The sequence below is a fragment of the Podarcis tiliguerta genome, assembly GCF_965153285.1.
Source record: "Podarcis tiliguerta genome assembly, chromosome: 7".
Classification (NCBI taxonomy): Eukaryota; Metazoa; Chordata; class Lepidosauria; order Squamata; family Lacertidae; genus Podarcis; species Podarcis tiliguerta.
This window is the reverse complement of record NC_139540.1, coordinates 10,318,640-10,340,776: the sequence shown is the minus strand read 5'-3', so window position 1 is coordinate 10,340,776 and position 22,137 is coordinate 10,318,640. Positions and strand designations below refer to the sequence as shown.

General features: G+C 46.4%; 2 protein-coding genes across 2 annotated transcripts in view; one reads left to right on the top strand and one right to left on the bottom strand.

The window, feature by feature from the left end:
* The window catches only part of TG (thyroglobulin), a 175,230-nt gene that overhangs the window by 86,756 nt on the left and 66,337 nt on the right, over positions 1-22,137 (top strand). The window contains exons 37-40 of the mRNA XM_083450285.1: positions 599-821; positions 4,594-4,687; positions 6,449-6,611; positions 12,309-12,508. Of these exons, the coding sequence (XP_083306411.1) occupies positions 599-821; positions 4,594-4,687; positions 6,449-6,611; positions 12,309-12,508 (680 nt within the window). The remainder of the gene's footprint in view (positions 1-598; positions 822-4,593; positions 4,688-6,448; positions 6,612-12,308; positions 12,509-22,137) is intronic.
* Positions 12,995-22,137, bottom strand: part of SLA (Src like adaptor) — a 28,087-nt gene continuing 18,944 nt past the window's right edge. The window contains exons 6-8 of the mRNA XM_083450720.1: positions 21,463-21,594; positions 15,365-15,512; positions 12,995-14,250 (exon numbers count right to left, since the gene is read on the bottom strand). Coding sequence (XP_083306846.1) covers positions 14,040-14,250; positions 15,365-15,512; positions 21,463-21,594 — 491 coding nt within the window. The 3' untranslated portion in view covers positions 12,995-14,039. The remainder of the gene's footprint in view (positions 14,251-15,364; positions 15,513-21,462; positions 21,595-22,137) is intronic.

Here is a 22,137-nt window from a genome sequence, read left to right as displayed (position 1 = left end):
GTCGAGAAGCAAGGAGTCACAAGGTCAAGGGTCTGAGGGCCGAGAAGCAAGGAGTCACAAGGTCAAGGATCCAAGGGTCGAGAAGCAAGGAGTCACAAAGTCAAGGGTCCAAGGGTCAAGAAGCAAGGAGTCACAAGATCAAGAGTCTGAGGGTCGAGAAGGAAGGAGTCACAAAGTCAAGGGTCCAAGGGTCAAGAAGCAAGGAGTCACAAGGTCAAGGGTCTGAGGGTCGAGAAGCAAGGAGTCAAGAAGCCAAGGTCTGAGGATCAGGAAGCAAGAAGCCAAACACAATGAGGCAAGAAACGTGTTGCTAAGGCAAAGAGCCAAAGGGAAATGCTGACCTTATATCCCTTCCCGTCTCTTGCCACCAGGTGCAGTGAGTTACCAATCGGCCTCACCTGTGCAGCTGTGCCTTGCCTCTCCAGAACAAACTTAGGAAGGCCCCAGTCCTGCAAAGCCCTACTGGTCACAGGGCCCGGCTCCTGCACACACTCCTGACAGTGGCATCCCAAATGGAGCCCAGCCTTATTAGGAATCTTTCACTTAATCGGGAGCAGATTCATAAAGGTTTGCTTTATTCTCCCTTCGCTCCATACAGAGGCATTCCTGTCCGTTGCTGAAAGAAGTGCTGCTCCATCTGTCCACATCCCATCACAAGGAACCTTGTTTGGTACTTCTCAAACAATTCGTGTGGGTTCCAGCTGGAAAAGGATCAGGCAGTTCCTTGGGATTCCCTATGCACGTCCTCCAGTGGCTGAGAACCGGTTCCGTCCTCCACAAGCTTTCATCTGGGAGGAGTCCTGGAACGCTTCCACAACTCGGTGAGAAGGTGTTTGGCACCTTGGCGGCCAATTGTAATCTTGTTCACTTACTGTAAGAGCATGAGAGCTTCCATGTTGGAGCAGATCAAAGTCCCCTTGGTATAGATCAAAGTCCTACTCATTATGCCTCTGTGTACTCACAAGCAGGGTGGTGAATCTGATGGTTGCTCCCTCTTTGAACCAGTATCTCTGGTAGCTCCATGGCTGTCCCTAACATACGGCAGGTGAGATAATGAGTTCTGGGATACTGTTAAAGAACAGCAGATTGTCAATTATAGTACAGTGGTACCTCGGGTTACAGATGCTTCAGGTTACATACGCTTCAGGTTACAGACTCAGCTAACCCAGATATATTACCTCGGGATGAGAACAGAAATCGTGCTCCGGCGGTGCGGCGACAGTGGGAGGTCCCATTAGCTAAAGTGGTGCTTCAGGTTAAGAACAGTTTCAGGTTAAGAACAGACCTCCGGAACGAATTAAGTACTTAACCCGAGGTACCACTGTATTGTTACTATTATTATCATCCATGAAGGGGCACCATTTGGACTCTTTTGCCTTAGGAAACAACATGGTTTGGGCTTTTTATGGCTAATTCAGTGGCACAACACCAACAAAAATAGTTTTCGATCAGCTTGCACAACCAGATTTTTGCAGGGCTATTCAAACACTTAGTTGTTAACTTGCACCAGTAACTGTTAATAGCACAAGCTGGCAAACAGCAGTAATAAAAATATAATAAAAAGCAATTAAACAGGAATGAAATGCAACCCCCAATCAATAACAGTCTCTCAGTTTCTCATTTTATTTCAAGTCTTAAATTCAGTTTTTCACATTTCTATATCAAATTGTATTTTTTTTAAAAAAAACTTTGTGAGAATTCAGCAGTATTTTAGTAAGAATTTCTGCAGTTTTGCCCCGCATGCACATTTTTGCAAAGCAGTTGCCTTTATTATAATGCATTTTAGATGTGACTTTTACTAATATTTTTAGAATAAACTTTTATGTACACTTCCCCATATTAAATGCATGGTCTAAACCACAGAGCCTAGGCCTTGCCAATCAGAAGGTTGGCAGTTCGAATCCCCGTGACGGGGTGAGCTCCCGTTGCTCGGTCCCTGCTCCTGCCCACCTAGCAGTTCGAAAGCACGTCAAAGTGCAAGTAGATAAATAGGTACCGCTCTGGCGGGAAGGTAAAGGGCGTTTCCGTGCGCTGCTCTGGTTTCACCAGAAGCGGCTTAGTCATGTTGGCCACATGACCCAGAAGCTGTCTGCGGACAAACGCTGGCTCCCTCGGTCTATAGAGCGAGATGAGTGCCACAACCCCAGAGTCGTCTGCTACTGGACCTAACGGTCAGGGGTACCTTTACCTTTAATAAATGCATAATAAACACATTATTGGGTGTGGAGAACTGCGCTGCAAAATTCAGAGAAGTGTGAATTTCCAAAAGTTGGCTGGGTTTCGGTTTGCAAATTGTTTTCTGAATGCATCAGCAACATCTAGAGGGCCACAGGTTCCTCATCCCTGACATAATATGATTTCTGACCCCACGGAGATGCATTTATAAGAAGAAATAACAGTGTAAGCCATACAGGTCTATTTCAGCTTGTGGCTGAAACAATCATATAAATGTCTCCATAGAGCTTGATGTTTCATACTCGTTTATTTAGGGGGTTAGAAAAATGTGGTGATCATCTACACCACATGGTCCCCCCTTCTCCTGCACAGTGTCGCTGGTGGGTGATAGAACCCAGACCTTTGCTGACCTAATTTCTTGCACACCTGAGTCGCGTGGGTGACTCAACCACATCAGACTTGCTGTTCCCCACCGGAGAGTCAACATCTTGTTTATCCAGGTGTGCAGCAACATACGGTTAAGACACACAGAATACTGCACGGTTTTCTACACCAGCTTTTTCTTTTTCTTTTTTTTAAAAAGTGTGCTTCAGAAAACGTTCTGTGCTTATGCTCTGCATGTATTTGATTTCAACTGCAGACATCCTTTGTCAACGGTGATGTGCTCTTAATATGAAACATCTCTGGGAAGGTGAAAGCATGGGTGTTTCTCATGGAAAAATGCATCTAGGGAGCTGTTAACACTCAAGTACAGTGGTACCTCAGGTTAAGTACTTAATTTGTTCTGGAGGTCCGTTCTTAACCTGAAACTGTTCTTAACCTGAAGCATCACTTTAGCTAATGGGGCCTCCTGCTGCCACCGTGCCGCCGGAGCATGATTTCTGTTCTCATCCTGAAGCAAAGTTCTTAACCTGAAGCACTATTTCTGGGTTAGCAGAGTCTGTAACCTGAAACATATGTAATCTGAAGCGTATGTAACCTGAGGTACCACTGTACGATACTTAGTCCCAATGTTTTATTTCCTGTGACCCGGGACCTCCAAGATGTTTTTATTTGAAGACCGTAAGGTCCTCTGAAGCAAAGTTCTTAACCCGAGGTACTATTTCTGGGTTAGCAGAGTCTGTAACCTGAAGCGTCTGTAACCTGAAGCGTATGTAACCCGAGGTACCACTGTAGTGGCACAAATGATTTAATGTTATAGAAATACTCCTTGTACTAAAGTCATAGAATGGTAGAGTTGGAAGAGACCGAAGAGGTCTTCTCATCCAACCCCCTGCAATGCAGGAACCTCAATTAGATCATCATACCTGACAGGTGACCATCCAACCTCTGCTTAGAAATCTCCAAGGATGGCGAATCTACCACCTCTCAAGGGAGTCTGTTCCACTGTTGAACAGCTCTGACAGTCAAAAAGTTCTTTCTGGTATTTAGTCGGAACCTCCTTTCTTGTTACTTGAAACCATTGGCTCGGGTCCTAACCTCCAGAGCAGATGCTCCATGTGACAGCCCTCTAGGTATAGAAAACAAATGATCAAATCAATCCATCAAAGCAATCAGGTCTTTATTAGAAGCCGTGTGCTTTAAATGTGTGGTTTGTGCATAGTCCTAACCTTCAACAGAGAAGAGGTAACAGAGAGAGAGGATGAAAAGATGAGGCAGCAAGAAGATCCATATGGTTTAGTTATATGTGCATATTGTAAGAAAGGGCAGATTTAAAGGGGAACATGACCGATCCACCTGCACTGAGCATGTGCCTCAGGCAGGGCCGGATTTAGGTTTGATGAGGCCCTAAGCTACTGAAGGTAATGGGGCCCTTTATATGTCCAGCTGTCCTTTGTCAACAACAAATTGTTGCTGTACTTGTGTTGAATATATGCTATATGGTAATTTATGGACTTAATAGGTATCTAAAGCCATTTGCACAAATTGCCATGCAACCAGTCCATGCAGAATGTAGACACCCTAAATATAGACATGAGCAAACCAGTGATATTTTAGGGAGCAGGCTATCAGGCAGGGCCCATTACTTACATCATAGGAGCCTACACAACACAAAACACTGTTGCTGTATGTAGGTTTTATTTTATTTGCTATTTATCTTATATGTTGGAAATGTACATCCAGTTTTCCCCCCTTTAATTTTTTTTGGGGGGGGCCTCCAAGAGAGCGGGGCCCTAAGCTATAGCTTGTTTAGCTTATATGTAAATCCGGCACTCGCCTCAGGGGGTGCCACAACAATGACGAACAACGGAGAGCGAGAGGCGGTGTGGTGGAGCCAACTTTTGGCATCTCACAGACATTTTAAAACCCAAAGCCCACCACTGGTAGGGAACCAGGCCTTCTGATTCCAGTGTTTCTCATTTAAAAAGCAAGCAAACATGGACACCCATTCGTAATAACACTTCCTTATGTCTCCAGGGCGAGTTGCTGGCAACCAGGGGATGATGGAGCTGCCCTTTCCTCTGTCAGTGAAGACTGCTTGTATTTGAACATTTATGTCCCACCTAATACTGTAAGTACTAAATCAGGGGCACCTCTTTCCAGTGTTCTTCATGTACAGCAGCACTGGACTGCCACTGCTATCAGCCATAGATTTACCGTATTTTTCGGTCTATAAGGCACACCAGACCATAAGACGCACCTAGTTTTTGGAAGAGGAAAACGAGAAATAAAAATTCTGAATCCCAGAAGCCAGGACAGCAAGCGGAATCGCTGTGCAGCAATCCCGCTGGCTGTCCTAGCTTATGGGATAGCTGCGTGCAGCCTCTCCCGGGCAAGGGGAACCTTCATCTCCTGCCTGGGAGCGGCTGTGTGTGGCTAAGGCTCCCCCAAGAGCAGTGCTCCCTTTAAAGAGCGTGTAGAGTGTGTGTGCGGCTCTTGGGGGCACACACACTCCACACGGCTCTTTAAAGGGAGCGCTGAGCAGAGCCTTCCGCCTGCATTCGCTCCATAAGATGCACACACATTTCCCCTTATTTTTTAGAAGGGGAAAAGTGCATCTTATAGAGCGAAAAATACGATAGGTCTTTTCAGTGACACCCTTTGTGAGGTCACAAGTTGCTGCCCTCTGTGCCTTTTGCCTTCTGTTCTGCTCAGTTCACTGCCTTATAGCTGCAACGACCTGCAGCGCCCAGTGTGGAAGAATTGGTTGCGCTGCCCTAAACCTGCCTCTGCTAGTGTGGGAGAGGGAGAAACTCAATTTCCCGTTGCCTTTTAATGAGAGACTACATGAATTGCACGCCTCGAACTGATATGTGAGCCCTTCGGCACAGCAGCCCATTGAAACAGCCCTTCTCTGAATTTTGTGGCGCAGTTCGTCAGCCAAGTAATGCGTGCAAAAGGGTACCTATTAGGGGAAAGTTTGGAACTCTAGTGAAACTAAAAAATGTGTGTATTTGTGAAACTGCATACTTTCGTGAATCTAACATGCAGGATAGTAGGGGAAATTGCTCGCTTAACTATATGCATTGGGGGAAATTGTGTGCGGAAATATGCATATCAGGAGAAATATGTGTCACGAGAAAAACGCTGATGGATTTTCATGGGGGATTTTAATATAAATAATTTTGCAAACTGATGCAGAAATGTAAGGAAGTGAAGTTTAGAATGGAAGAAAATGGTACATACAGCTCTGTCCTCTGACACCGTGCTGCCACTTCGAACCCCCCCCCAGCACATCCACTACCCTCTCATTCTGTCCAGTGGTAGGGCTCACCCTATGCGATGGTTCCAAGTAAAAAGTAAGGCTCCCTTCAGCTTCTTTAATGTAACAAAATGATGAGAGATCCAAGGATCTCACACCTGGCTCTTTATTGACCGTGAACTCCCATTGTATACCATTTGATGGAGAGAGGGGGCTCATTAGTCTTTACAATAAAAATAAATATATTAGGCAATATTGGGTGGTAGTTATACTCAAAGCAGAACCATCAATGCCAATAGATTCAAGTCCATTTATTTCAATGGGTCTGCTCTGAATACAATGAATGTTGGAGATCACCCATAATCTGTGACTCCTTAAGGGTGGGACAACATGAAAGGATATTACCTGTGGCTCCTTTAGGTCAACCTCAGTTCTCTTTAGTCCAGTAATGGCCAAACTCGTCCCTCCAGTTGTTTTGGGACTACAGTTCCCATCATCCCTGACCACTGGTCCTGTTGTTGTCCAACAAAAGCTGGAGGGCCAAGTTTGGTCATCACTGCATTAGTCATTCTACTGTAGAATCTTTCCAAATGTTAACTGTTTTCGTTTTTCTGCCTGTTGCTATCATAGGGTGGAAATCTACCAGTGCTGGTGTTCTTTCACAATGGTGTAAGTGGTGAGGATGTCAAGGCTCAGAGGACACTCATCGATGGCTCATACCTAGCTGGAACTGGCAATGTCATCGTTGTAACTGCGAACTACCGAGTTGGAGTCTTTGGCTTTCTAAGCACTGGTAGGTCATAGACCTTGTTGAACACACAAGTGGTAGATGAAACCAGGACTTTGCTGTGTGTAGGGCTTGTGTGGTTTGGATAAAAAAACTGGATCAGATCAAAGGCCCATCTAGTCTAATGTCATGATCCCACAGTGACCAACATGATGCCTATGGGAAGTCCATAAGCAGGACATGAGTACAACAGCATTTCTTCCTCTTTTGCTCCTCAGTAGCTTGTATTTAGAGGCCTACTACCTCCAGTCTGGTTGCCGATCAGAAGGTCAGTGGTTCGAATCCCCGCAACGGGGTGAGCTTCTGTTGCTCGGTCCCTGCTCCTGCAAACCTAGCAGTTCAAAAGCATGTCAAAGTGCAAGTAGATAAATAGGTACCACTCCGGCAGGAATATAAACGGAGTTTCCGTGTGCTGCTCTGGTTTCACCAGAAGTGGCTTAGTCATGCTGGCCACATGACCCAGAAAATCTGTCTGTGGACAAACGCCAGCTCCCTTGGCCAGTAAAGCGAGATGAGTGTCACAACCCCAGAGTCATTGACGACTGGACTTAATTGTCAGGGGTCCTTTACCTTTACCTCTAGTTTTGTGGGGTATTTTCAGGAGAACAAAAGGCTAAGGAGTAAACTGTACACAAATCCAGAGAAGAGTCTCTAATGTGGTTGTATGGTGTCTTGTATGCCTCCTTCTGGCAATTCCTGCAGCCAAGTTAGTGCTTTCCCTTGGACTGTCAGCATCGCCCTTGAGCCAGTGCCACCAACTGGACTTATCCACTTCAGCCCCGACTGGGCTAGGTGAGCTGGGTAGCACTTCCAGAGAGCGTGGTGCTGATAATGCAAAGGTTCCAGGTTTGATCCCTGTATGGGGCAGCTGCCTATTCCTGCATTGCAGGGGGTTGGACTAGATGATCCTCAGGGTCCCTTCCAACTCTACAGTTCTATGACTCTATGACCACCTTCTGCACAGGAACAGGTCAGAGTGCTGTGGTCTCACAGCTTAGAGTTGTGAGCACCGGATACACTTCCACAAGAAGACAGTCGTCACACAGCAGAGTATAGCAGAGTATAGCAGAGCATAAACAACTCGGAGAGCAGCTCTGTAGAATATCTTCTTTATTCTATCTACAACTATAATACACAACTATGTACAGAGCTAAATGAGGTCTAAACGAGAATGCTGAATTGCACTGAGTGTCTGCAGCTGCTCTTAGCAGCAAACTTATCTATACACACAATCTCTCTCTAACACTCAATCTCTCTCTCTCTGACACTTTGATGTGAGGCTGGAGTGGAATAAGTAGAGAGCAGAAAACCGCCCCTCCTCTCTGGAGAATCAGCAGAGAACATCAGCAGATTCTTGGATATGGGAGGGGTGAAATCTCCTCATGGACCACATCCAAGATGTGGGTCTTGTCGTCTGGGCAGCCCAGAACCTCCATGCACACTGCCCAGGCTTGCGTCACTTCAGTGCTACTAATGCAGCAAAAAACAGCACAAGAGACAGCAGTTACAAGTTTCTGGTCTTTGCAGCCACAGTGGGTGCTGTGATTCTCCAGTTGTTTGGCTTCACCCCCGGAGGCGCATTCCAATGTCCAATGTCTGTCAAGACAGACAGATGCCAACAGCTGTCTCCAGTACTAGAATGAGAACATGTTTCTTATTCTTGTTGACTTGAAGAATGCTAGCTAGTTGGGACTACAATGCCTCAGGTGCTCTGAAGCATTGTGGGATATTTAAAATGGCAGTTCATAGCCAACCAGGGCAGGTGTCATCATCACCAGGGAACAAGTGGGTTCCACCCCCCTCCCTCAAAATAAGCATCGTATTTAGACTGTCCCAAGTGTGTGTCCTTATTGGACATGAAGATACTTATTAAATATATGCCTTGTTTGCTCGTTCAGTGCTTTAACACTGTAAATATAGCTTGCAAAGGAGTTTTCTGTGAGTATGAATAAGAAGGAAGTGTCGCAACTCTGTTTGGCTCTCCAGCAACTGTGTTTTCCAGCCACAAAGCGTTATTTTTGACCTGACCTTCCCAATTCCTTGCGATTTCTTTGTTGAATGCCTTGTGTAGACTTCTCTGCTCTTGCATTAATCAATGGCAGCAAATGCACCAGAGTCGGTCTGTGGTGAGCCAGAAGGCAACAGTTAAGTTTAGCTTGGTCCGATAGATTGTGGCACCTCGTTGTTATCTCATCTTCCTCTTTTATTATTTCTGAGAACTTTCTTCCTTCTCCTTTTCTACGCTTCTGCTGAATTTCGTCCAGCAGAGAGCTACAAGCAGTATTTCCTTCCGCCATATCTCTCTCTCTCTCTCTCTCTCTCTCTCTCTCTCTCTCTCTCTCTCTCTCTCAGTTCTCTTAAACACTTGCACCTCCACCTTACCCAAATTTTATCATTATGTCTGCCCCTACACCACACTGGCTTGATGTAGTGGTTAAGAGCGGTAGACTCGTAATCTGGGGAACCGGGTTCGCTTCCCCGCTCCTCCACATGCAGCTGCTGGGTGACCTTGGGCTAGTCACACTTCTCTGAAATCTCTCAGCCCCACTCACCTCACAGAGTGTTTGTTGTGGGGGAGGAAGGGAAAGGAGAATGTTAGCCACTTTGAGACTCCTTAGGGTAGTGATAAAGCGGGATATCAAATCCAAACTCTTCTTCTTCTTCCTTACGCGAGTCAGATCATTGGTCCATCTAGCTAAGTATTTACTGACAGCAGCTCTTCATCAGGCAGGAGATATCTTCCACTCCTATCTGAAGATGTCAGGAGTTGAACCTGGCATCTCCTGCCTGCAGTCACGCTGGATTCCACCCAATGCTGTGGGTGCCCGGCGCATGTGTGTGACATCACACATCGCCACCACAGTGGGAAGGCCTGAGGGAGCCCCCCTGCCTTAGCAGAAGGGTCGGACGGAGTGTCCCAATGCAGTGCATTGAGCATTGGGTCGCCTGACTGGGCACCCACAGTAAAAAAAATTGTGGGTGGCCTGGCACCCACAGTCCCCCAGAGATGGTGCTTAGGTCTGTATGCAAAACAGACGCTCTACACTTTGCTGTGGCTGTTTCCCAAGGAGAGGAGGAGTCCCCAACATGTCATCTCGAACTGCGGCAAGATTGTACCCTGGACTGGTGCCAAAAAATAAGACACTATCTGTTAAGTTGTGGGTGAACATAGCAGACGACACAGCAATTCTTCAAACAGCTCTTGTTTATTCACAGGCCAGGACAGAACTGAACTGAAGGGCTCAGTCAGCTTGTTTATATAGAGCTGCAGTACAACATTACTGTAGCAACTTTCTAAAACTATCCAATCACTGAACGTCACTTTCAATCCTTCATTTACATAACTATCTACAGTATCCCCCTGCTGGCCCAGGGTGAGAACTTCAGTACATAACACTATCCTTGCTACGTAGGGACAATTGGAACGTGTTGGCTCTGTTCTACCCCACTGTCAGAGTCAGTGCGCCTCTGAATAATTGCTAGGAACTGCAAGTGGAGAAAATGCTCTTGCGTTCAGGTTTGGTTTGCGGGCTTCCAATACCGGCATCTGCTTGGCCGCTGTGAGAACCAGATGGGCCTTTTGACTGATCCATCATCGCCTGTCTTGTATTCTTATACGTGAGAAAACAAGAATTGAAATTAATTTTGAGAAATGAACTTGCAAGGTGAAGCGCCGTGGAGAAGTTTCATGATTAGAGCAAACAGAGAGTTGTATTGTGTGGCCAGTGCAGCCAACTTCTCCTATTGGGAAACGCAGGTGCATCTCCTCCTCTATGCTGCCGTTGGAACCGCGCAGCTAATATTATTTCCTATGCAGCCATTGGTACAAAATCTGCATTTGAATTTAGGAAGCCTGAGTGTCCAAGGGGTGTAAATTGCATGTCAGGAGCCCAGAAGAAAACGGATATAGCAGGAGAAATGGTTAACAGGGAGGATAGAAGTACGTGGCCAATGTTAATTATTCCTGCAGCTGCTTTGAATCATAGAATCATAGAATCATAGAATCATAGAATCATAGAATCATAGAGTTGGAAGAGACCACAAGGGTCATCAAGTCCAACCCCCTGCCAAGCAGGAAACACCATCAGAGCACTCCTGACATATGGTTGTCAAGCCTCTGCTTAAAGACCTCCAAAGAAGGAGACTCCACCACACTCCTTGGCAGCAAATTCCACTGTCGAACAGCTCTTACTGTCAGGAAGTTCTTCCTAATGTTTAGGTGGAATCTTCTTTCTTGTAGTTTGGATCCATTGCTCCGTGTCCGCTTCTCTGGAGCAGCAGAAAACAACCTTTCTCCCTCCTCTATGTGACATCCTTTTATATATTTGAACATGGCTATCATATCACCCCTTAACCTCCTCTTCTCCAGGCTAAACATGCCCAGCTCCCTTAGCCGATCCTCATAAGGCATTGTTTCCAGGCCTTTGACCATTTTGGTTGCCCTCCTCTGTACACGTTCTAGTTTGTCAGTGTCCTTCTTGAACTGTGGTGCCCAGAACTGGACACAGTACTCCAGGTGAGGTCTGACCAGAGCAGAATACAGTGGCACTATAACTTCCCTTGATCTAGATGCTATACTCCTATTGATGCAGCCCAGAATTGCATTGGCTTTTTTAGCTGCCGCGTCACACTGTTGGCTCATGTTAAGTTTGTGGTCAACCAAGACTCCTAGATCCTTTTCACATGTACTGCTCTCAAGCCAGGTGTCACCCATCTTGTATTTGTGCCTCTCATTTTTTTTGCCCAAGTGCAATACTTTACATTTCTCCCTGTTAAAATTCATCTTGTTTGTTTTGGCCCAGTTCTCTAATCTGTCAAGGTCGTTTTGAAGTGTGATCCTGTCTTCTGGGGTGTTAGCCACCCCTCCCAGTTTGGTGTCATCTGCAAATTTGATCAGGATGCCCTTGAGTCCATCATCCAAGTCGTTGATAAAGATGTTGAATAAGACCGGGCCCAAGACAGAACCCTGTGGCACCCCACTAGTCACTCTAATCCAGCCATTTTAAATGTGCCTAAATATAGAGTTAAAAGCCTAAATGCATACTCCTGCTTGTGGGCTGAAAACAGCATAATAGCATGGTACTCCTGGGGAATTTCGTTCCCTTATAATAATAATAATAATAATAATAATAATGCTTCTTTATTATATGATGATGATGATCATGCTGATTCTGTTCTGCCGACTGAGCGAAAATATATTCAGGTACCTTGTTAACCCCTGAGACCGGCAAACCAAGGTTGGATTTGAAACAACCAGCCAAGATTTGAAATTTGGTGCGTTCGTCCACCTGCCCGGCCTGCTGTCTTGATGTGCCTTCCTCTCCCGCTTGTCTGTTCATCCTCTGAAATCTTCTGCTGCTTACAGCCTGACTTATACATACGCCCTGTTTCCCTCCATTCCGCCTTCCCCCAGCTTTTTGCTTCCTCTCAAGTCCCAGCCTCTCAGTTTAGTGTGACACTCGGATTGTCACACTAAACCATGGTTTAGTGCAATGTGAATGAGCTGCAGTAGGAGCTGGGCTTCTTAATCCCCACCTCTCCTCTCACAGAAGATTCTTGCCATGTTGTCTGGACCCACAACTGTGATCAATATTAACTGTGGTTAGTTCTGGCCTTTACATATTTGTAGTTGTGTTTTATCTCCTATAAGTACAATGATAACATCTTTCATATTCTCTCTCTTTCCCCCACCTCTCTCTGTAGGTTCCACGGTGGCAAGTGGAAACTGGGGGCTTTTGGACCAGGAAGCGGCTCTAAAATGGACCCAGAAAAACATTGCAAGTTTTGGAGGAGATCCTGGTCAGATTACAATCGCAGCTGATCGCAGTGGAGCAGATGTTTCCAGCATTCTCCTGGTTACAGGGACTGTGGATTCTGGGCTCTTCAAGAGGGTGATGCTGATGGTGAGTACCAATTCTCTCAGATTGTGGTAGTGGGAGGGGGTGAGGAGTTGGGTTCAGTTCACACTGAAAGGCAAATCTATCAATGTGCATTTTCCAAAACAAGAACCGAGACACAGTCACCCTTCAAAATTCGCTCTTTTGTGAATTTTGCAGGGCAGTTCTTCAGAGGGGTAATGTGCACAAAAGTGCATATTCAAGAGTAAATCTGCATAAAAATGCATATATTAGTCAAAATATTATTAAAATGTGTGTATCGGGTCAATTTGTGTATATTATGAGAAATTCACCTTAAAATGCTGCTGAATTTTCATGCGGACTTGCTTAAAAAAATAAATCAATGTGAGAATTGAACTTAAAAGTGGAAAAATGAGAAATTGATATGTATTCGCCCATCCCTTATGGGAGAGTGCCATTTCTTCCAAAGACAGCTGCTTTAGTCTAGTTCAAATGTATGTGAAGCATATGGTAGTCTTTTACCCACAGAAATCTGTTTGTTTAATAATGTTTTATTACTTGGGTTTTTTTGTTTTTTGTTACACCTATATACATGTTTTCCTCAGCTTCACTCAAGGCTCATACACTGTAACACAATTTACATTATACAAGGGTTCATCGCCCACATAAATAAGTTTATATATGCATATCTGGGACCTCTGAGAGGTTGAAGATGAACTCCAGTTATTAACTAAAAACATGCTGGCTCTGGATTTCATAAGGCAGAACCTAATCTGATTTGATTTAGGCAAGTCTGCAAGCACAGCAACAGCTGGACTACTTTGCTTGAAACTGTAGATTTTCTCTACATTAAAAAAAACAAACAAAAACCAGGGCATCAGGGAAAAGGTTCTAACTGACTTGGTCTCCTTGTGTTAGTTTTTTTCTTACATGGAATATTTTATGTACGGAATTGTAAAAAAGAAACGATTCTTCCGGCCGCATTCTGAGGTCCAGGGTAGGACTGTACCACCTGATTTTGCTAAGCAAAATAACCCTGCGCTTTGGATTATCTGAAGTTGTTTATCCCGCAGGCTCCTTTGTGTGATGAACTCTGCTAAAGGTCTTGTGTGGTCTGGCCAGGTCAGAGGAAGGCCTGCCATTTGGAATAATTTTCCTCAGGGCAGAAGATTAAGATCTGGTAATATTCCAGTTCTATGACCTAAAATGCACGTGATGGTGTGTTGCTGTGTATAACTTGCGCCTATTATAAATAGAGTGTGCAATGTGGGGAAAGAACTGCCTTTGACTTGGATAAGAGCCTATAGAAATAGTAGCTGGCCAAACCCGAACCACCTGGTGGATATACCTTTCTTTGTCCTCGCAACCAGAGCCATTTCTGAAAGAGCTTTCCTTATCAGTCGGCATCTACTGCTTTTCACTGTACACTTTAAGCCCAGTCTCCAGGTTCTGTCCCAGAGGACGTGGTCTCTCGTGGACTGAAAAAATGGCGGTTGCCTTATCTCCCAACAGTGCAAAAGTTTTGTCGCTTGAACATGGAGTATCTTAAGTTTCTTCTTGGCCACCTTTTGCTTTATCAGGATCGGTTCTCGTGATAAATGAAGGGTGATTCGAACTTGTTCCGTACTATGACAGACCTGCTTTTCTGCTTCCGGTTGTTTGTGTAAGAAGAGTCAGTTTCTCCAGTTAGGGCAAGATAGGAACTGATGCTGTTCCTCAGCCCAAAGCTCAGGCCAGAGTCCTCTATTCCAAGCATGTCTACAATGTCACTGTCATCTTCATTTGATCTTTAAAAAGAAGAAGGAGAAGGTTGTTTATTGTCTCAGATATTGATACACAATAAGGTACCTCAACTGCCTTAGCTTCTTTGCAGTTTGCCTTAATGCAGTGCTAGAAGATAGACAAATGGGTCTGGGACCCCTTTATTCCCCACCCTGCTTTTCAGATACAGTGGTATCTTAAGTTAAGAACTTAATTCGTTCTGCAGGTCTGTTCTTAACCTGAAGCTGTTCTTAACCTGAGGTACCACTTTAGCTAATGGGGCTTCCTGCTGCCGTGAGCAATTTCTGTTCTCATCCTGAAGCAAAGTTCTTAACCCGAGGTACTATTTCTTGGTTAGCGGAGTCTGTAACCTGAAGCGTCTGTAACCTGAAGCATCTGTAACCTGAGGTACCACTGTATTTATTTTAGCACCCCCGTTTTTTGTCTAAAGGTAAAGGGACCCCTGACCATTAGGTCTAGTCGTGGCCGACTCTGGGGTTGCGGCACTCATCTCGCTTTATTAGCTGAGGGAGCCGGCATACAGCTTCTGGGTCATGTGGCCAGCATGACTAAGCTGCTTCTGGCGAACCAGAGCAGCACACAGAAACGCCGTTTACCTTCCCACCGGAGTGGTACCTATTTATCTACTTGCACTTTGTGCTTTTGAACTGCTAGGTTGGCAGGAGCAGGGACTGAGCAATGGGAGCTCACCCCGTCGCAGGGATTCAAACAGCCGACCTTCTGATTGGCAAGTCCTAGGCTCTGTGGTTTAACCCACAGCGCCACCCGCGTCCTTTTTTTTTGTCTACAACACCAGACAAGGAATAAACTAGGCACAGAAGTGTAAATTCTGGAGTCCAAAACTGAATCCCGCTATTGCACATATCGTACGAAGCATGAATGTTTTAGCAAGCTTATATTGGTCAAACAGAGTAATTTATTCTAGTTACAGAACTGGGGTTTTGTAGCTGCAGAATCTCAGAGCACCATCTGCATTGAAATAGCCCTCCAGACCTTTGTGGACGACAACTCACTTAATTCCTGACCATTAGGCCTGGACTGATGGGAGTTATAGTCCAAAACATCTGGAGGGCACTGAGTTGGGAAAGGCTGGCATCAGCTGCCCCGATCAAACATTACCTCTGCTTATCCTTCCACGAGAAGGTCTTGTTGCGCATCACGACGGGGGTTTCTTGGTTCCTCGGCTCTTGATTCCTTACTTCGTTGCTGCTCGTGTGTTGGGTGAGGCAGGGAGTGGTGAGTATGCAGCAGAGACCATCAGCTACTTCTGAAAGAAGAAATGGGTGCAATATGAGTTGCAAGTCAAAATGGTCTCTGCCTTTTGCAAGGTTTTTCTTTGTTTCTTGGTTATAATAATAATAATAATAATTTATTATTTATACCCCGCCCATCTGGCTGGGCTTCCCCAGCCACTCTGGGCAGCTTTCAACAAAATATTAAAATCCTGTAATACATCAAACATTAAAAGCTTCCCTAATCAGGGCTGCCTTCAGATGTCTTCTAAAAGTGTGGTAGTTGTTGCTCTCTTTGACATCTGATGGGAGGGCGTTCCACAGGGAGGGTGCCACTGCCGAGAAGGCCCTCTGCTTGGTTCCCTGTAACTTGGCTTCTCACAGTGAGGGAACCGCCAGAAGGCCCTTGGCGCTGGACCTCAGTGTCTGGGTAGAACGATGGGGGTGGAGACGCTCCTTCAGGTATACAGAAAACGAGGCCGTTTAGGGCTTTAAAGGTCACATCAACACTTTGAATTGTGCTCGGAAACGTACTGGGAGCCAATGTAGATATTTCAAGACCGGTGTTATATGGTCTTGGCTGCCGTCCCCAGTCCCCAGTCTAGCTGCCGCATTCTGGATTAGTTGTAGTTTCCGGGTCACCTTCAAAGGTAGCCCCATATAGAGCGCATTGCAGTAGTCCAAGAGGGAGATAACCAGAGCATGCACCACTCTGGATAGACAGTCTGCGGGCAGAGAGGGTCTCAGCCTGCTTACCAGATGGAGCTGGTAAACAGCTGCCCTGCACACAGAATTGACCTGTGCCTCCACGGACAGCTGTGAGTCCAAAATGACTCCCAGGATGCACACCTGGTCCTTCAGGGGCACAGTTACCCCATTCAGGACCAGGGAGTCCTCCACACCCGCTCGCCTCCTCTCCCCCCAAAACAGTACTTCTTTCTTGTCAGGATTCAACCTCAATCTGTTAGCCCACATCCATCCTCCAACCGCCTCCAGACACTCACACAGGACCTTCACCGCCTTCACTGGTTCTGATTTGAAAGAGAGGTAGAACTCTCTCTGGTTATGTTTCTACCCCATCTTTTTAGTTCAGTAACTTCCAGGGCAGCTTACAGGGAAAACATGAAAGATGAAATTAATTCCTTGATGTTTTTCTGTCTGAGCTGGCAGAGTTGCTGGAGGGGTCCCAATTGTGGGAGGGGTCCCAATTGTGGGTTCCCCACAGGCATCTGGTTGGCCACTGTGAGAAGAGGATGCTGGGAGAGATGACCCGTTGGCCTCTTGATCCAGCAGGGCTCTTCTTAGGTTCTTGAAAACAGGGATACTGTTGGAAAGGTGACTGTGATTTATGCAGACCATGCTGCTTACAACAAAAGGGATGCGGGTGGCGCTGTGGGTTGAACCACAGAGCCTAGGACTTGCTGATCAGAAGGTTGGCGGTTCGAATCGCCGCGACAGGGTGAGCTCCCATTGCTCGGTCCCTGCTCCTGCCCACCTAGCAGTTCGAAAGCACGTCAAAGTGCAAGTAGATAAATAGGTACCACTCTGGCGGGAAGCTAAACGGCGTTTCCATGTGCTGCTCTGGTTCGCCAGAAGCGGCTTAGTCATGCTGGCCACATGACCTGGAAGCTGTACGCCGGCTCCCTCGGCCAGTAAAGCCAGATGAGCGCTGCAACCCCAGAGTCGGCCACGACTGGACCTAATGGTCAGGGGTCCCTTTACCTTACTGCTTACAACACAGCTGGAGTAAAGCAAGAACTCTGCTGCTCGTTCGTTTTGTTGCTCCAAAGAGAGAGGCAGTGTGGCGTAATGGTTAGAGTGTTGAACTAGTGCCTGGGAGGGCAGGGTAGAATCCCCACTCAGCCAGTACCTTGGCCCATTCAGCATCTCTGTATATGGGGTGGGGAAACCTCTCTCTGCAAAACAGGCTAGAACTGGCTACAAAACGAGCTGTTGATCACCGCGCCTCTTCCACTTTTTCACATCCTCTATTGCAAACTTAAAAAAGCAAACAGCTTTGAAATGCATGGTGAAGAATGAGATTATCACTCTGCCTTTGGGCTGTTGGATGTTTCTATCCAGCCAAAATGACCTAAATATAAGTGTGCTGCCTGTTGATATTTATCTAGCGCTGAGCTGTGAAGCTGTGTGCCAGTTTCCTTTCCCACCTAGTGTCAGCCACCAGAGAGTTCTGAGAAAAGGCATGACTTCTAGGCAAATGTTGTGGCTTCACACATGCATGCAATATTGACATTAATGGCCAAACGTTAGCATTGTGTTTCCCCTGCAGGAAGGCTCCGCCCACTTTCGTTCTCTTTGTTCTGAGGGGCACATTCTGCCACTCGGAAGTGGTGCTGCCTTTTGATGGCAAGAGCTTGCGAGCGTGCAGTGAGCTTTCAGCATCACAGCCTTCTAATTGGCCTCAGAGCTCACGTAGCTCAGATTACAGGTGTCATGCTTGCAAATAAATAATAATAATAATAATCCCTGAGAAGTGCATGGTGGAGACTAGCCCTGCAATGGCAATGCCACAAAATACGCTGAGGTACAGTGGTACCTTGGGTTAAGTACTTAATTCGTTCTGGAGGTCCATACTTCACCTGAAACTGTTCTTAACCTGAAGCACCACTTTAGCGAATGGGGCCTCCAGCTGCCACCGCGCCGCCAGAGCACGATTTCTGTTCTCATCCTGAAGCAAAGTTCTTAACCCAAGGTACTATTTCTGGGTTAGCAGAGTCTGTAACCTGAAGTGTCTGTAACCTGAAGCGTATGTAACCCGAGGTACCACTGTACATACATAGTTAGCCACTAGTGATATCATTACATAGCCAAATCTCTTTGGCTCTGAATAGTTCTGGGTTGTGATTTTGTTCACCTTGGTAGACAGGTGAGTCACAATGAAGAACCCTCCTGAAATCTCTGAAGCGTATGTAACCCGAGGTACCACTGTACAGTGAGATTCTGCTTTCTACATTGCAATGCACGTGATTGCTGCACCTTTTAAAAGACGTGCAAATATCATATTGGGTGAACCCGTGTCTGATTTCAGCACTGAGCTAAGGGGGAGCTTTTCCTCCAGGCTGTTGCCTCTTCCCTGTGAAAAGCGATGCCTCTCCTTTTTGGCTGTTTTCTTTTACTTGCACCCCTCTGCAAAAGGGAGTGGAAGTGCCCACAAGAAAATGAGTGCTGAGGGAAGAGGGAAATGATCCCCATTGCTGAGGAAATCTGGCTTAAACAGGGCTGCTATGTACCAGATGCACATGGACTGTACAGGAAATTATTATTATTATTATTATTATTATTATTATTATTATTATTATACCCTACTCATCTGAATGGGTTGTCCTAGCCGTTCTGGGCAGCTTCCAAGAGATACAAGAACACAATAAATCATCAAGTATTGAAAACTTCCCTAGACAGGGCTGCCTTCAGATGTCTTCTAAAAGTCAGATACTTGTTTATTTCCTTGACAGCTGATGGGAGGGTATTCCACAGGGCGGGTGCCACTACTGAGAAGGCCCTCTGCCTGGTTCCCTGTAACCTCACTTCTCACAGTTAGGGAAATGCCAGAAGGCCATCAGAACTGGACCCCAGTGGGGTCTGGACAATGGAGGTGGAGACGCTCCTTCAGGTATACTGGGCCAAGGCCATTTAAGGCTTTAAAGTTCAGCACCAACACTTTGAATTGTGCTCGGAAACGTACTGGATGTAGCCTTCACTTCCTGCCGGTGGAGAGATCCCACTGCTACAGCATCCCTGATAGGATGTCTAAACTATCAGGGATGCTGCCTTTCATTCTTCCTCATTGCATCATTTTCAACCAGATGTGGAGTTAGAATCATAGGCTTGTAGAGTTGGAAGGGACCACGAGGGTCATCTAGTCCAACCCCCTGCAGTGCTGGAATCTTTTGCCCAACATTGGACTCGAACCCAGAACCCTGAGATTAAGAGTCTCATGCTCCACCAACTGAGCTATCCCAGAGTTGGTGAGCATATTCACAATCTTCTACTTCTAGTTGCACCCAGCTACATGTAACTGCTGTCGGCATGGGGCCAAAATCTTTATGTGCAATGTTAGCAGGCCATCAAACCATCAAAACAGGATGTGTTGTTCCCATCGCCCCAGAAACAGGAACATTGTTCTCGCCCCCTGCTCCCACCCACATTCAGACTGAGGACAAATGTAAGTACAGTGGTTGTTGTTGTTTAGTCGTTTAGTCGTGTCCGACTCTTCGTGACCCCATGGACCAGAGCACGCCAGGCACTCCTGTCTTCCACTGCCTCCTGCAGTTCGGTCAAACTCATGCTGGTAGCTTCGAGAACACTATCCAACCATCTCGTCCTCTGTCGTCCCCTTCTCCCTGCGCCCTCCATCTTTCCCAACATCAGGGTCTTTCCCAGGGAGTCTTCTCTTCTCATGAGGTGGCCAAAGTACTGGAGCCTCAGCTTCAGGATCTGTCCTTCCAATGAGCATTCAGGACTGATTTCCTTCAGAATGGAGAGGTTTGATCTTCTTGCAGTCCATGGGACTCTCAAGAGTCTCCTCCAGCACCATACAGTGGTACCTCGGCTTAAGTACTTAATTTGTTCTGGACGTCCGTTCTTAACCTGAAACTGTTCTTAACCTGAAGCACCACTTTAGCGAATGGGGCCTCCAGCTGCCACTGCGCCGCCAAAGCACAATTTCTGTTCTCATCCTGAAGCAAAGTTCTTAACCCAAGGTACTATTTCTGGGTTAGCAGAGTCTGTAACCTGAAGTGTCTGTAACCTGAAGCGTATGTAACCCGAGGTACCACTGTACATACATAGTTAGCCACCAGTGATATCATTACATAGCCAAATCTCTTTGGCTCTGAATAGTTCTGGGTCGTGATTTTGTTCACCTTGGTAGACAGGTGAGTCACAATGAAGGGCCCTCCTGAAATCTCTGAATTAGCAGCATTGCAGGGGGTTGGACTAGATGACCCTTGGTGCCCCTTCCAACTTTACAATTCTATCAAAACCAGTGGCGTAGCGTGGGTTGTCAGCACCCGGGGCAAGGCAAGTAATTTGCGCCCCCCCCAGCTGCACTGTCCCTCCCCCATATAGTCCCTCACTCTCTCTCCGCACCGCACGCCTGGCACCCTCCCCTCCACAGTGGGCGGCGACCCGGCGGCTCGGATCGGATTCGCACAGCCAGCACTGCAGTGAGAGAGAGTGAGTGAGCCAGGTAGGGGCAGAGAGCTGCGAGTGCGAGCGCCCCCCCAGATGTTGCGCCCGGTGCAGACAGCCCCCCTGCACCCCCCACACTACGCCACTGACTAAAACCAAATCCTGTCCCTGTGTCTCTGCACGCTGACATACGAAATTGGATCTGCAGCCTTGTCAAATAATAATAATAAATTTTTATTTATACCCCGCCCTTCCTGGTTCAAAAACTGGGCTCAGGGTGGCTAACAGCAAATTTAAAACACTTAATTGTAAAAGCAGCATAAAATACAGTATAAAAACACGAATAACAATAAAATTCAAAGTTCGGAAATCAATTTAGGGGAAATCCATCTAATAAACATTAGATGATCACCAGGGCTAGCTGGCTGAATTACTTGGGCTAGTGAGGAGGTCAGGAGAGAATTAGCTGTGGGGTCTCAGAGCAGGTAATCTTCATAAAAGGGGAGGGGAAGGGAAGAGAAGGGAAATAAAAGATCAGGCTGAATTCAAATTAAAAGCCAGGCAGAATAGCTCTGTCTTACAGGCCCGACGGAAGGAGGTTAAATCCTGAAGGGCCCTAGTCTCATGGGACAGAGCATTCCACCAGGTCGGAGCCATCACTGAAAAAGCAGAATAACTGAGCATTCCATGGGGATTAACATTTGCAATGGTGCATCATGTTCTCCACTCAAAAGCCAAGGTAACCGTATGAATCAAAGCAGACTTATGTGGTGAGCTGCGTTTCTGAAAGCTTGAAAACGCTTGTTTGTTTTTGAGCAGAACACGCCTTCTTACCGGAATAGTGATTTACGAGGTCCTCAAGGCACTGGAAAGTTTGCCGAGGAGAGATATAATACCAGTTGTTTGGCAGGCGGAAGATTCTGTAATGTTTCACTTGTACGTGCCGGACTGACAACGAATACAAACCTAGAGAAGAGAGAAAAGTCAAACAATCATCCATTTGTCTGGATACCGAGAAACCCGGGAGCAGTTAAGACATTTTAGAGGGATAGAGACACTGCAAGCACACCTTGTTTTTATCCCATTTGGCTTGTCTTGCCAACCTCTAAAGAATAATTGGAATTAGACCTTGGTAGGGATGATTCCTTATTATAGGCTGCTATGGATGCAGGTGGCGCTGTGGGTTAAACCACAGAGCCTAGGACTTGCCGATCAGAAGGTCGGTGGTTTGAATCCCCGCAACGGGATGAGCTCCCGTTGCTCGGTCCCTGCTCCTGCCAACCTAGCAGTTCGAAAGCACGTCAAAGTGCAAGTAGATAAATAGGTACCACTCCGGCGGGAAGGTAAACGGCAATTCCGTGTGCTGCTCTGGTTTGCCAGAAGAAGCGGCTTAGTCGTGCTGGCCACATGACCCGGAAGCTGTACGCCGGCTCCCTCGACCAATAAAGCGAGATGAGCGCCACAACCCCAGAGTCGGTCACGACTGGACCTAATAGTCAGGGGTCCCTT